Below are 16930 nucleotides of genomic sequence, written 5' to 3'. Positions count from 1 at the left end.
GCCAATCAGGGGCCAGTGTTTGGAGCGTGGGGGCATCTATGATGTAGCCAATCAGGGACCAGTGTTTGGAGCGTGGGGGCATCCATGATGTAGCCAATCAGGGGCCAGTGTTTGGAGCATCTATGATGTAGCCAATCAGGGGCCAGTGTTTGGAGCATGGGGGCATCTATGATGTAGTCAATCAGGGGCCCGTTTTGGGGCGTGGGGGCATCTATGATGTAGCCAATCAGGGGCCAGTGTTTGGAGCGTGGGGGCATCTATGATGTAGTCAATCAGGGGCCAGTGTTTGGAGCGTGGGGGCATCCATGATGTAGTCAATCAGGGGCCAGTGTTTGGAGCGTTTGATGTAGTCAATCAGGGGCCAGTGGGGGCATCTATGATGTAGCCAATCAGGGGCCAGTGTTTGGAGCGTGGGGGCATCTATGATGAAGCCAATCAGGTACCAGTGTTTGGAGTGTGGGGGCATCTATGATGTAGTCAATCAGGGGCCAGTGTTTGGAGCGTGGGGGCATCTATGATGAAGCCAATCAGGGGCCAGTGTCTGGAGCGTGGGGGGCATCCATGACGTAGTCAATCAGGGGCCCGTTTTGGGGCGTGGGGGCATCTATGATGTAGCCAATCAGGGGCCAGTGTTTGGAGCGTGGGGGCATCTATGATGTAGTCAATCAGGGGCCAGTGTCTGGAGCGTGGGGGCATGTTTGGAGCGTGGGGGCATGTATGATGTAGCCAATCAAGGTCCAGTGTTTGGAGCGTGGGGGCATCTATGATGTAGCCAATCAGGGGCCAGTGTTTGGAGCGTGGGGGCATCTATGATGTAGTCAATCAGGGGCCAGTGTTTGGAGCGTGGGGGCATCCATGATGTAGCCAATCAGGGGCCAGTGTTTGGAGCGTGGGGGCATCCATGATGTAGCCAATCAGGGGCCAGTGTTTGGAGCGTGGGGGCATCCATGATGTAGTCAATCAGGGGCCAGTGTTTGGAGCGTGGGGGCATCTATGATGTAGCCAATCAGGGGCCAGTGTTTGGAGCGTGGGGGCATCCATGATGTAGCCAATCAGGGGCCAGTGTTTGGAGCGTGGGGGCATCTATGATGTAGTCAATCAGGGGCCAGTGTTTGGAGCGTGGGGGCATCCATGATGTAGTCAATCAGGGGCCATTGTTTGGAGCGTGGGGGCATCCATGATGTAGTCAATCAGGGGCCAGTGTTTGGAGCATCCATGATGTAGCCAATCAGGGGCCAGTGTTTGGAGCGTGGGGGCATCCATGATGTAGTCAATCAGGGGCCAGTGTTTGGAGCGTGGGGGCATCTATGATGTAGCCAATCAGGGGCCAGTGTTTGGAGCGTGGGGGCATCCATGATGTAGCCAATCAGGGGCCAGTGTTTGGAGCGTGGGGGGCATCCATGATGTAGCCAATCAGGGGCCAGTGTTTGGAGCGTGGGGGGCATCCATGACGTAGTCAATCAGGGGCCAGTGTTTGGAGCATCTATGATGTAGTCAATCAGGGGCCCGTTTTGGGGCGTGGGGGCATCTATGATGTAGCCAATCAGGGGCCAGTGTTTGGAGCGTGGGGGCATCTATGATGAAGCAAATCAGGTACCAGTGTTTGGAGCGTGGGGGCATCTATGATGTAGCCAATCAGGCACCAGTGTTTGGAGCGTGGGGGCATCCATGATGTAGTCAATCAGGGGCCCGTTTTGGGGTGTGGGGGCATCTATGATGTAGCCAATCAGGGGCCAGTGTTTGGAGCGTGGGGGCATCTATGATGTAGTCAATCAGGGGCCAGTGTCTGGAGCGTGGGGGCATCTATGATGTAGCCAATCAGGGGCCAGTGTTTGGAGCGTGGGGGCATCTATGATGTAGTCAATCAGGGGCCAGTGTTTGGAGCGTGGGGGGCATCTATGATGTAGTCAATCAGGGGCCAGTGTTTGGAGCGTGGGGGCATCTATGATGTAGCCAATCAGGGGCCAGTGTTTGGAGCGTGGGGGGCATCTATGATGAAGCCAATCAGGTACCAGTGTTTGGAGTGTGGGGGCATCCATGATGTAGTCAATCAGGGGCCAGTGTTTGGAGCGTGGGGGCATCCATGATGTAGTCAATCAGGGGCCCGTTTTGGGGCGTGGGGGCATCTATGATGTAGCCAATCAGGGGCCAGTGTTTGGAGCGTGGGGGCATCTATGATGTAGTCAATCAGGGGCCAGTGTCTGGAGCGTGGGGGCATCTATGATGTAGTCAATCAGGGGCCAGTGTTTGGAGCGTGGGGGCATCTATGATGTAGTCAATCAGGGGCCAGTGTTTGGAGCGTGGGGGCATCTATGATGTAGCCAATCAGGGGCCAGTGTTTGGAGCGTGGGGGCATCCATGATGTAGTCAATCAGGGGCCAGTGTATGGAGCGTGGGGGCATCTATGATGTAGCCAATCAGGGGCCAGTGTTTGGAGCGTGGGGGGCATCTATGATGTAGTCAATCAGGGGCCAGTGTTTGGAGGGTGGGGGCATCCATGATGTAGTCAATCAGGGGCCAGTGTTTGGAGCGTGGGGGGCATCTATGATGTAGCCAATCAGGGGCCAGTGTTTGGAGCGTGGGGGCATCTATGATGTAGCCAATCAGGGACCAGTGTTTGGAGCGTGGGGGCATCCATGATGTAGCCAATCAGGGGCCAGTGTTTGGAGCATCTATGATGTAGCCAATCAGGGGCCAGTGTTTGGAGCATGGGGGCATCTATGATGTAGCCAATCAGGGGCCAGTGTTTGGAGCGTGGGGGCATCTATGATGTAGTCAATCAGGGGCCAGTGTTTGGAGCGTGGGGGCATCTATGATGTAGCCAATCAGGGGCCAGTGTTTGGAGCGTGGGGGCATCTATGATGTAGCCAATCAGGGACCAGTGTTTGGAGCGTGGGGGCATCCATGATGTAGCCAATCAGGGGCCAGTGTTTGGAGCATCTATGATGTAGCCAATCAGGGGCCAGTGTTTGGAGCATGGGGGCATCTATGATGTAGCCAATCAGGGGCCAGTGTTTGGAGCGTGGGGGCATCTATGATGTAGTCAATCAGGGGCCAGTGTTTGGAGCGTGGGGGCATCTATGATGTAGCCAATCAGGGGCCAGTGTTTGGAGCGTGGGGGCATCTATGAGGGGCCAGGTGGAGCGTGGGGGCATCTATGATGTAGCCAATCAGGGGCCAGTGTTTGGAGCGTGGGGGCATCTATGATGTAGCCAATCAGGGACCAGTGTTTGGAGCGTGGGGGCATCCATGATGTAGCCAATCAGGGGCCAGTGTTTGGAGCATCCATGACGTAGTCAATCAGGGGCCAGTGTTTGGAGCATGGGGGCATCTATGATGTAGTCAATCAGGGGCCAGTGTTTGGAGCGTGGGGGGCATCTATGATGTAGTCAATCAGGGGCCAGTGTTTGGAGCGTGGGGGCATCTATGATGTAGCCAATCAGGGGCCAGTGTTTGGAGCGTGGGGGGCATCCATGATGTTTTATATTTGTTCTTCAGCTGGAACAAGGTGTTAGTGACGATGAGATCGTGATCAACACAGAGTTAGCAGTCTCACGCTGTTCTCATTGACCTGGCCAACACCATGCCTACCCAGCACACCGCTCCGTATCCTGTTGTTTTGTCCCAACCTAGCGTTGAAGTCACCCAGCTCTCCTCTCCGTATCCTGTTGTTTTTTCCCAACCTAGCGTTGAAGTCACCCAGCAGAAACATCTTGTCATTCCCGGGGATGCGGTGAAGGGCCTCATCTAGTGACTGGTGGAAGTAGTTTGCCTGATTTTCAGATGGTAACATTGGTGTGTATGCACTGAGAAGAGTAGCATCATTTTTTGAAATTTTATTTGATTTAACCTTTATTTAACTAGGCAAGTCAGTTAAGAGGCCTCCTGCGGGGTCAGAAGCTGGGATTAAAAATAAATAAATAAATATGAATATAGGACAAAACACAAATCACGACAAGAGAGACTCCATGTGCCTTTCAGTCTTTTAACTGTCACTGTTCTGTGCTGTGTTTGTTGTAGTATTTATTGTCACACACACACACACACACACACACTCTGACCCTCTCTCTCCTGTCTGTCTACAGTGGAGGATCTGGTAGAAGAGGTGCCGTGTTTCTCAGACAGTACATCTGAAGCTCTCTCTCTCAGCTCCTACACCTCAGACTCCTTCGATGACAACGGTAAGACAAGTCTGACGCTCACGCGAGCTAGATCATATTCTCGCTAACACTAGCTAGTATATACACGCTAACACTAACTAGTATATACACGCTAACACTAGCTAGTTCATACTGAGTAACACTAGCTAGTATATACACGCTAACACTAGCTAGTTCATACTGAGTAACACTAGCTAGTATATACACGCTAACACTAACTAGTATATACTCGCTAACACTAGCTAGTATATACTCGCTAACACTAACTAGTATATACACGCTAACACTAGCTAGTTCATACTGAGTAACACTAGCTAGTATATACACGCTAACACTAACTAGTATATACACGCTAACACTAACTAGTATATACTCGCTAACACTAGCTAGTTCATACTGACTAACACTAGCTAGTATATACTCGCCAACACTAGCTAGTTCATACTGATTAACACTAGCTAGTATATACTCGCTAACACTAGCGAGTATATACACGCTAACACTAGCTAGTATATACACGCTAACACTAGCGAGTATATACACGCTAACACTAGCTAGATCATATTCTCGCTAACACTAGCTAGTATATACACGCTAACACTAACTAGTATATACTCGCTAACACTAGCTAGTTCATACTGAGTAACACTAGCTAGTATATACACGCTAACACTAGCTAGTTCATACTGACTAACACTAGCTAGTATATACTCGCCAACACTAGCTAGTTCATACTGATTAACACTAGCTAGTATATACTCGCTAACACTAGCGAGTATATACACGCTAACACTAGCTAGTATATACACGCTAACACTAGCTAGATCATATTCTCGCTAACACTAGCTAGTTCATACTCGCTAACACTAGCTACTTCATACTGATTAACACTAGCTAGTATATACACGCTAACACTAGCTAGTATATACACGTTAACACTAGCTAGTTCATACTGACTAACACTAGCTAGATCATATTCTCGCTAACACTAGCTAGTATATACACGCTAACACTAGATAGATTATATTCTCGCAAACACTAGATAGTATATACACGCTAACACTAGCTAGTTCATATTCTCGCAAACACTAGCTAGTTCATACTGACTAATAGTGTTTTTCCACCTAGGTACTGAACCATACCGTACCCGAGCTGGTACTGGTGGGTCTGTTTTTTTATTACATTTGGGTGCGGTTCTGTTCATGTGGGCCAATAGAAAAGACTTAGTCCTGGCTCGCTTGTAAAGTGTACTGAGGGGCGGGGTTCCACATCGTCGTTGTCATAGTAACAAAGTTCCATTACCATTATTTACAACTAAAGCTAGCTAACTTAGCTAATATTTCAGATACAACGACAAGATACGAGAAATAATAACAAAATAAATTGAAAATGAATGAATCCTGGACTTTAGAGGAGACCTTACTTGCTCTCTGGGCTCTGGGCTGAAATAAATGGAAAATGAATGAATCCTGGACTTTAGAGGAGACCTTGCTTGCTCTCTGGGCTCTGGGCTGAAATAAATGGAAAATGAATGAATCCTGGACTTTAGAGGAGACCTTACTTGCTCTCTGGGCTCTGGGCTGAAATAAATTGAAAATGAATGAATCCTGGACTTTAGAGGAGACCTTACTTGCTCTCTGGGCTCTGGGCTGAAATAAATTGAAAATGAATGAATCCTGGACTTTAGAGGAGACCTTGCTTGCTCTCTGGGCTCTGGGCTGAAATAAATTGAAAATGAATGAATCCTGGACTTTAGAGGAGACCTTACTTGCTCTCTGCTCTCTGGGCTGACTCAAAAGGTACAAGAGCAGCTTACAACAGATCTCCAGAGATATGGCCACCGTAAGCTATACAAGCAAAGGGAATCAGTGTGTTGCGATAAAATAAACTTAAACAAGAATACCAAAAGATAGAAGACAACAACACTGTCAACGACAGAAATACATTATATTACTATGGATGCTGTGCTAGGAGCTGGTGTCCTGCAGTCAGCATGGATGCTGTGTTAGGAGCTGGTGTCCTGCAGTCCGCCTGGATGCTGTTAGGACCTGGTGTCCTGTAGTCAGTCTGGATGCTGTTAGGACCTGGTGTCCTGTAGTCAGTCTGGATGCTGTTAGGACCTGGTGTCCTGTAGTCAGTCTGGATGCTGTTAGGACCTGGTGTCCTGTAGTCAGTCTGGATGCTGTTAGGACCTGGTGTCCTGTAGTCAGTCTGGATGCTGTTAGGACCTGGTGTCCTGTAGTCAGTCTGGATGCTGTTAGGACCTGGTGTCCTGTAGTCAGTCTGGATGCTGTTAGGACCTGGTGTCCTGTAGTCAGTCTGGATGCTGTTAGGACCTGGTGTCCTGTAGTCAGTCTGGATGCTGTTAGGACCTGGTGTCCTGTAGTCAGTCTGGATGCTGTTAGGAGCTGGTGTCCTGCAGTCAGCCTGGATGCTGTGTTAGGAGCTGGTGTCCTGCAATCAGTCTGGATGCTGTTAGGAGCTGGTGTCCTACAGTCAGCCTGGATGCTGTGTTAGGAGCTGGTGTCCTGCAGTCCGCCTGGATGCTGTTAGGACCTGGTGTCCTGTAGTCAGTCTGGATGCTGTTAGGAGCTGGTGTCCTGCAGTCAGCTTGGATGCTGTTAGGAGCTGGTGTCCTACAGTCAGCTTGGATGCTGTTAAGAGCTGGTGTCCTGCAGTCAGTCTGGATGCTGTTAGGACCTGGTGTCCTGCAGTCAGCCTGGATGCTGTTAGGAGCTGGTGTCCTGCAGTCAGCCTGGATGCTGTTAGGAGCTGGTGTCCTGCAGTCAGTCTGGATGCTGTTAGGAGCTGGTGTCCTGCAGTCAGCCTGGTAGCTATTAGGAGCTGGTGTCCTGCAGTCAGCCTGGTAGCTATTAGGAGCTGGTGTCCTCATGTCAGTCTGGACGCTGTTAGGAGCTGGTGTCCTGCAGTCAGTCTGGATGCTGTTAGGAGCTGGTGTCCTGCAGTCAGTCTGGATGCTGTTAGGAGCTGGTGTCCTGCAATCAGCCTGGATGCTGTTAGGAGCTGGTGTCCTGCAGTCAGTCGGGATGCTGTGCTAGGAGCTGGTGTCCTGCAGTCAGTCTGGATGCTGTTAGGAGCTGGTGTCCTGCAGTCAGCCTGGATGCTGTTAGGAGCTGGTGTCCTGCAGTCAGCCTGGATGCTGTTAGGAGCTGGTGTCCTGCAGTCAGCCTGGATGCTGTGCTAGGAGCTGGTGTCCTGCAGTCAGCCTGGATGCTGTTAGGAGCTGGTGTCCTGCAGTCAGTCTGGATGAGTCAGCATGAGTGAATGAGGCTTTGTTGCGAAATAGGAAGCCGATTCTAGATTTAATTTTGGATTGGAGATGCTTAATATGAGTCTCGAAGGAGAGTTTACAGTCTAACCAGACACCTAGGTATTTATACTCGTCCACGTATTCTAAGTCAGAACCGTCCAGAGTAGTGATGCTAGTGAATCCTCTGGTAGGATTCGTGGAAAAACACAGCTATGTTGTTAATGAGAGAAAAAAGTGACCCACGTACCAAGACACTCTCTGTTGAGTCTGCGAAAACAAGGTTAAAATGGAGTGCAGAGCACCACACCTGCATCTGATTGGTGGACTTTGCAGGGAGCAGTGCAGAGAAGCCTTTATCCTGGCCTTACATACCGGAGGCTACATCAGTGGAAATGCCAATGCACTTGCTGATGTCAAGCTTCATGTTTTCCAGAACTTCACTCAGTACCTTTACAAAGTATTGTCCAGTGGATGCCTCGCATTTTCACCACAAGCCACAAGCCTCTCATTGGACGACGTTTGTCACATATCTGACTATGACAGAGCATCGATCTTGTGTTGTTAGATGTCCTGCGTCAATCTGGACTGAAAACATACCAGCTTCCTGGATGTCACTTGCATTGTGTGTTGGATGGTGGTAGTGACGTTATCGATGGTAGTCCTTTTGATAACAGAGTGGTTAGATGATGGTGGTAGTGACGTTATCGATGGTAGTCCTTTTGATAACAGAGTGGTTAGATGATGATGGTAGTGACGTTATCGATGGTAGTCCTTTTGATAACAGAGTGGTTAGATGATGATGGTAGTGACGTTATCGGTGGTAGTCCTTTTGATAACAGAGTGGTTAGATGATGATGGTAGTGACGTTATCGATGGTAGTCCTTTTGATAACAGAGTGGTTAGATGATGATGGTAGTGACGTTATCGATGGTAGTCCTTTTGATAACAGAGTGGTTAGATGATGGTGGTAGTGGCGTTATCGATGGTAGTCCTTTTGATAACAGAGTGGTTAGAGAGCCTCTGCCCTTTTCTTGACACAGGCAGTGTCCTGCTTTCCTCTCTACAGGCAGTCAGATGCTCTTTCACACACAGGTCGTACATTCCCAGCAGAACGATCATCTCTAAAGAAGTTGCCATGGTCAACGCTGCTGTCATCTAGCGTATAAACTGCTTTCAGACCGCATGCCTCTGTAGCTCAGACCCCCTCTTGCCTTTAACAACATCTATAATGCTCTCGAGCACTTGCCTTCTTCTGCGCACTTTGCTCTCTATGAGCAGACATGCCGACTACCGATGAACAGGCTCTCAGTGTTACCTTTGGAGGACCATAGAAAGTAGGCCTCAGCATAACCTCTTTGCATAATGCTCTTTCACTCTCTGATGGATATGCTTCCAGTCTGTCGTTGCATATTCATGAAAGTGCTGTTCTCTGTGGGCTTTTGCAAAATGCAGAATAAAGCATGGTTCTCTTCACTGTATGAGGAGCCACTTCCTGTCGGTTCCATCTTTACAAAAGAAAACATTGTGCACCACAGACTTTTTTTTTACACTTTTGTTGGGGGTGGAAACTAAAAAAACATATCTAGGTCTTCGGTCTCTTAAAATAATACAAAAATTGAGGTGGCAGTGGCAACCTGGCTCTGACTCAATCTACATCTGTCCACTGCAGATACACCATCCTCAACCTACATCTGTCCACTGCAGATACACCATCCTCAACCTGGATATCTGTCCACTGCAGATACACCATCCTCAACCTGGATATCTGTCCACTGCAGATACACCATCCTCAACCTGGATATCTGTCCACTGCAGATACACCATCCTCAACCTACATCTGTCCACTGCAGATACACCATCCTCAACCTGGATATCTGTCCACTGCAGAAACACCATCCTCAACCTACATCTGTCCACTGCAGATACACCATCCTCAACCTGGATATCTGTCCACTGCAGATTCACCATCCTCAATCTACACCTGTCCACTGCAGATACACCATCCTCAACCTACATATGTCCACTGCAGATACACCATCCTCAACCTGGATATCTGTCCACTGCAGATACACCATCCTCAACCTACATCTGTCCACTGCAGATACACCATCCTCAACCTGGATATCTGTCCACTGCAGATACACCATCCTCAACCTACATCTGTCCACTGCAGATACACCATCCTCAACCTGGATATCTGTCCACTGCAGATACACCATCCTCAACCTGGATATCTGTCCACTGCAGATACACCATCCTCAACCTGGATATCTGTCCACTGCAGATACACCATTCTCAACCTGGATATCTGTCCACTGCAGATACACCATTCTCAACCTGGATATCTGTCCACTGCAGATACACCATCCTCAACCTGGATATCTGTCCACTGCAGATACACCATCCTCAACCTGGATATTTGTCCACTGCAGATACACCATCCTCAACCTACATCTGTCCACTGCAGATACACCATCCTCAATCTACACCTGTCCACTGCAGATACACCATCCTCAACCTACATCTGTCCACTGCAGATACACCATGGATATCTGTCCACTGCAGATACAATCCTCAATCTACACTACAGATACACCATGTCCACTGCAGATACACCATCCTCAACCTGGATATCTGTCCACTGCAGATACACCATCCTCAATCCTACACCTGTCCACTGCAGATACACCATCCTCAATCTACACCTGGTCCATACACCATCCTCAACCTACATCTGTCCACTGCAGATACACCATCCTCAACCTGGATATCTGTCCACTGCAGATACACCATCCTCAATCTACACCTGTCCACTGCAGATACACCATCCTCAACCTACATCTGTCCACTGCAGATACACCATCCTCAACCTGGATATCTGTCCACTGCAGATACACCATCCTCAATCTACACCTGTCCACTGCAGATACACCATCCTCAACCTGTCCACATCTGTCCACTCCTCAACCTACAGATACACCATCCTCAACCTGGATATCTCAACCTACATCTGTCCACTGCAGATAACACCATCCTCCTCAATCTACACCTGTCCACTGCAGATACACCATCCTCAACCTGGATATCTGTCCACTGCAGATACACCATCCTCAACCTACACCTGTCCACCTGCAGATACACCATCCTCAACCTACACCTGTCCATCTACACCTGTCCACTGCAGATACACCATCCTCAACCTACATCTGTCCACTGCAGATACACCATCCTCAACCTACATCTGTCCACTGCAGATACACCATCCTCAACCTGGATATCTGTCCACTGCAGATACACCATCCTCAATCTACACCTGTCCACTGCAGATACATCCTCAACCTACATCCCACTGCAGATCAACCATCTCAACCTGGATATCTGTCCACTGCAGATACACCATCCTCAACCTGGATATCTGTCCACTGCAGATACACCATCCTCAATCTACACCTGTCCACTGCAGATACACCATCCTCAACCTACATCTGTCCACTGCAGATACACCATCCTCAACCTACATCTGTCCACTGCAGATACACCATCCTCAACCTACATCTGTCCACTGCAGATACACCATCCTCAACCTGGATATCTGTCCACTGCAGATACACCATCCTCAATCTACATCTGTCCACCTCAACCTACATCTGCAGATACACCATCCAACCTGGATATCTGTCCACTGCAGATACACCATCAACCTACATCTGTCCACTGCAGATACACCATCCTCAACCTACATCTGTCCACTGCAGATACACCATCCTCAACCTGGATATCTGTCCACTGCAGATACACCATCCTCAATCTACATCTGTCCACTGCAGATACACCATCCTCAATCTACATCTGTCCACTGCAGATACACCATCCTCAACCTGGATATCTGTCCACTGCAGATACACCATCCTCAACCTACATCTGTCCACTGCAGATACACCATCCTCAACCTACATCTGTCCACTGCAGATACACCATCCTCAACCTGGATATCTGTCCACTGCAGATACACCATCCTCAACCTACATCTGTCCACTGCAGATACACCATCCTCAACCTACATCTGTCCACTGCAGATACACCATCCTCAACCTGGATATCTGTCCACTGCAGATACACCATCCTCAATCTACATCTGTCCACTGCAGATACACCATCCTCAACCTACATCTGTCCACTGCAGATACACCATCCTCAACCTGGATATCTGTCCACTGCAGATACACCATCCTCAACCTACATCTGTCCACTGCAGATACACCATCCTCAACCTACATCTGTCCACTGCAGATACACCATCCTCAACCTACATCTGTCCACTGCAGATACACCATCCTCAATCTACACCTGTCCACTGCAGATACACCATCCTCAAGTAATTAGTAAATTAGTATAATATTATAACATTAAATAGAAAAGTATAATGTTAATATAATAGTATAATGTTTGTATAATATGAATATATGAATTATATGTTAGTATATTCATATAATAGTATACCATTTTGTTTGTCCACCTACAAAAATGATAAATGTTGGTTGTGTATTTCTTAAACTGCTATATTGTCCAATTAATATCATACTAGTGGTAATATTAATTCCAATTGGACAATATAGCAGTTTAAGAAATACCCAACCAACATTTATCATTTTTGTAGGTTTTGTTTCTGTCATTGTGCAAGAAAAATGGTCTACATTGGTGGTTAGTCTCTAGTTTGTTAATGCCAATGTCACGGCTTTCTTCTGTTGAAGGAGAGGCGGACCAAAACGCAGGTTATTGTGATACATCTTTAATAAAGATGACTGTAAGGGTTTTCCTGTGGTGAAGGAGAGGCGGACCAAAACGCAGGTTATTGTGATACATCTTTAATAAAGATGACTGTAAGGGTTTTCCTGTGTTGAAGGAGAGGCGGACCAAAACGCAGGTTATTGTGATACATCTTTAATAAAGATGACTGTAAGGGTTTTCCTGTGGTGAAGGAGAGGCGGACCAAAACGCAGGTTATTGTGATACATCTTTAATAAAGATGACTGTAAGGGTTTTCCTGTGGTGAAGGAGAGGCGGACCAAAACGCAGGTTATTGTGATACATCTTTAATAAAGATGACAATAGAACAATATACAAAAAACAAGAAACGTGAAAAACTGAAAACAGCCCTATCTGGTGTAACAAACACAAAGACAGGAACAATCACCCACAAAACAGCCCTATCTGGTGTAACAAACACAAAGACAGGAACAATCACCCACAAAACAGCCCAATCTGGTGTAACAAACACAAAGACAGGAACAATCACCCACAAAACAGCCCTATCTGGTGTAACAAACACAAAGACAGGAACAATCACCCACAAAACAGCCCTATCTGGTGTAACAAACACAAAGACAGGAACAATCACCCACAAAACAGCCCTATCTGGTGTAACAAACACAAAGACAGGAACAATCACCCACAAAACAGCCCTATCTGGTGTAACAAACACAGAGACAGGAACAATCACCCACAAAACCCAACACCAAACAGGGATACCTAAATATGGCTCCCAATCAGAGACAACGACTAACACCTGCCTCTGATTGAGAACCATATCAGGCCCAAACACAGAAACAGACAAACTAGACACACAACATAGAATGCCCACTCAGATGACCAAACAAAACATAGAACATACAAAGCAAACTATGGTCAGGTTGTGACAGCCAAGTACTAACCTGTCAATAATCAGAATCATTCATGCAGAACAATGAGTTCGACATTTCCAACGTTTGCTGTAGCACCTCAAACTTTTTTTTAATGTCCCGCCCCATCCAGGCTGTGATTGGTCGGTTCACGAAAAGTGACATTGACGAGTGCTTGTTTCAACAAAAGGCACCCGATATAGCTAAATAGCCAGCTAGCCAAACCCAAACGTTGCTTATCTTATCCCTATTGTCTTCTGTCTTATCGCTTCAGCTGCAAAACCTTGACTAACAGTTGAACTGGTATCGCTGGGCTCAACAATGGGCAGCTCTCTCTCCCCTCTACTGCCAGTGCCTTCAGACTCACTAGTCTGAGATGATTGACTGGTAACGGCGCCAAATGAACAATTTGTTATTTTAAAACATTTGCCTGCATCCGCCTCAAGGGACTTCAACCTCTTCTTCTCTCTCTGCTTTTCAGCACCACCTTTATGTTTCTTCTCTTTTTGTTTGTCCATCTGCTCCACTCCACTATTCATCCAAATGTCACCACTTAACTTAAAGAAATGTGGCTTGGCACCTAAAACCCTCACAAATGTTTACAGATGCAAATCGAGAGCATCCAGTCTGGTCTCAAATTGCACCGTATTCCCTATATAGTGCACTACTTTCAATCAGGGCCCATAGTACTCTGGTCAAAAGTAGTGCACTATGTAGGGAATAGGATGCAATTTGGGAAGTAGTCAGGGAGAGATGTGATAGTTTTGCCGGAAAAGAGAAGATCCATTTTGTCTTGTTAATTTATGGTTGCCACTAGTTACCAAAGACACAAAGTCAAAATGGGCTATCGTACAAATGAATGAACAAAATGTTTTAAAGTGCCTTAATTTAAGGCCGTTAATAATTCAGTTGTGTGGTTAAGGAGGGTCCCACTAATTGTCCACATGTTGGGGGATAAGAGATTTGAAGGTTTGAGATTAAAAACGTTGTTTCTGTTCCAAAATGTTATGGATTATTTTTATTATGTTGTGTTGTCAACCACCTGTCATGTCACATGACACACACACACACACAGGCACACACACACACACACAGGCACACACACACACACAGGCACACACACACACAGAGTCGCATGTACTTACATGTGTTTATGAACAATGTTCATGCAGGTTAATAGTAATTAACATACATGAATATAGTAATGAAATGATAACACTCTCTCTCTCTCTCTCTCTCTGTCTCGCTCTCTGTCTCTCTCTCTGTCTCTGTCTCTCTCTGTCTCTCTCCCTCTCTCTGTCTCTCTCTCTCTCTCTCTCTCTCTGTCTCTGTCTCTCTCTGTCTCTCTCCCTCTCTCTGTCTCTCTCTCTCAGCCTCCATAGTGACTGTAATATGTCTGGTGAATAATACTGTGGACAGTATAGAGAATGAAGGTATTGCTGCACTGTACACTCCAGTAACTGTCCTCTCGCATGAGATGTGTCCTCTACACTAACTGTAGACTCCAGTAACTGTCCTCTCACATGAGATGTGTCCTCTACACTAACTGTAGACTCCAGTAACTGTCCTCTCACATGAGATGTGTCCTCTACACTAACTGTAGACTCCAGTAACTGTCCTCTCACATGAGATGTGTCCTCTACACTAACTGTAGACTCCAGTAACTGTCCTCTCACATGAGATGTGTCCTATACACTAACTGTAGACTCCAGTAACTGTCCTCTCACATGAGATGTGTCCTCTACACTAACTGTAGACTACAGTAACTGTCCTCTCACATGAGATGTGTCCTCTACACTAACTGTAGACTCCAGTAACTGTCCTCTCACATGAGATGTGTCCTCTACACTAACTGTAGACTCCAGTAACTGTCCTCTCACACGAGATGTGTCCTCTACACTAACTGTAGACTCCAGTAACTGTCCTCTCACACGAGATGTGTCCTCTACACTAACTGTAGACTCCAGTAACTGTCCTCTCACACGAGATGTGTCCTCTACACTAACTGTAGACTCCAGTAACTGTCCTCTCACATGAGATGTGTCCTCTACACTAACTGTAGACTACAGTAACTGTCCTCTCACACGGACACACAAGGGATGTGTCCCGTACACTCTTAGATGTAAAGGTGCCTGGCAGAACCTTTTTGGGTTGCCACACTGGCAGAACCTTTCCGGTTGAACAAGGTTCCTCGAGGAACCCCTCTGAAAAAGGATTTCATATGAACCCCTGTGTAAAAGTTAAACCGGAATAATAATATATTTTATAATATATTTTAGAGGTGGCATGCCTCTAATCAGAAGATTTGCTTATTGGAGGCCTGGCTTTCAGATAACGACAGGTAGTTAACGACAGGTAGTTAACGACAGGTAGGTAATGACCGGTAGTTAACGACAGGTAGGTAATGACCGGTAGTTAACGACAGGTAGGTAATGACCGGTAGTTAATGACAGGTAGGTAATGACCGGTAGTTAATGACAGGTAGGTAATGACCGGTAGTTAACGACAGGTAGGTAATGACCGGTAGTTAACGACAGGTAGGTAATGACCGGTAGTTAATGACAGGTAGGTAATGACCGGTAGTTAACGACCGGTAGTTAATGATCGGTAGTTAATGACAGGTAGTTAATAACCAGTAGTTAATGACCGGTAGTTAATGACCGGTAGTTAATGACCGGTAGTTAATGACCGGTAGTTAATGACCGGTAGTTAATGACCGGTAGTTAATGACCGGTAGTTAATGACCAGTAGTTAATGACCAGTAGTTAATGACCGGTAGTTAATGACCAGTAGTTAATGACCAGTAGTTAATGACCAGTAGTTAATGACCAGTAGTTAATGACCAGTAGTTAATTAGTTGTAGTTAATGACCAGTAGTTAATGACCAGTAGTTAATGACCGGAAGTTAATGACCGGAAGTTAATGACCGGTAGTTAATGACCAGTAGTTAATGACCGGTAGTTAATGACCGGTAGTTAATGACCAGTAGTTAATGACATGTTGTTTTTTTTTACCTTTATTTTACTAGGCAAGTCAGTTAAGAACAAATTCTTATTTTCAATGATGGCCTAGGAACAGTGGGTTAACTGCCTGTTCAGGGGCAGAACGACAGATTTGTACCTTGTCAGCTCGGGGATTTGAACTTGCAACCTTTCGGTTACTAGTCCAACGCTCTAACCACTAGGCTACTAATGACATGTAGTTAATGACCGGTAGGTAATGACAGGTAGTTAATGACAGGTAGTTATTACCGGTAGTGAATGACCGGTAATGAATGACAGGTAGTTAATGACAGGTAGTTAATGACCGGTAGTTAATGACCAGTAGTTAATGACCGGTAGTTAATTCCCGGTAGTTAATGACAGGTAGTAAATGAACTGTAGTTAATGACCGGAAGTTAATGACCAGTAGTTAATGACCGGTAGTTAATGACCAGTAGTTAATGACAGGTAGTTAATGACAGGTAGTTAATGACAGGTAGTTAATGAACGGTAGTTAATGACAGGTAGTTAATGAGTTGTAGTTAATGACCGGTAGTTAATGACCGGTAGTTAACAACAGGTAGTTAACGACAGGTAGTTAACGACAGGTAGTCAATGACCGGTAGTTAATGAACGGTAGTTAATGACAGTTAGTTAATGAGTTGTAGTTAATGACCGGTAGTTAATGACAGGTAGTTAACGACAGGTAGTTAATGAACGGTAGTTAATGACCGGTAGTGAATGACCGGTAGTTAACGACAGGTAGTTAATGAACGGTAGTTAATGACCGGTAGTGAATGACCGGTAGTTAATGACCGGTAGTTAATGACCGGTAGTTAA

General features: G+C 46.5%; 1 protein-coding gene across 1 annotated transcript in view; it reads left to right on the top strand.

Annotated features, from left to right (window-relative positions):
- Window positions 1-16930, top strand: part of LOC135562556 (protocadherin Fat 3) — a gene marked incomplete at its 5' end in the record, with an annotated part of 349011 nt that overhangs the window by 323973 nt on the left and 8108 nt on the right. The window contains 2 exon segments of the mRNA XM_065005063.1: window positions 4086-4181; window positions 14483-14542. Coding sequence (XP_064861135.1) covers window positions 4086-4181; window positions 14483-14542 — 156 coding nt within the window.

This window comes from Oncorhynchus nerka, linkage group LG19 (assembly GCF_034236695.1).
Source record: "Oncorhynchus nerka isolate Pitt River linkage group LG19, Oner_Uvic_2.0, whole genome shotgun sequence".
Lineage (NCBI taxonomy): Eukaryota > Metazoa > Chordata > Actinopteri > Salmoniformes > Salmonidae > Oncorhynchus > Oncorhynchus nerka.
The sequence above is the reverse complement of the archived record's forward strand: the minus strand, read 5'-3'. Positions and strand labels throughout refer to the sequence as shown.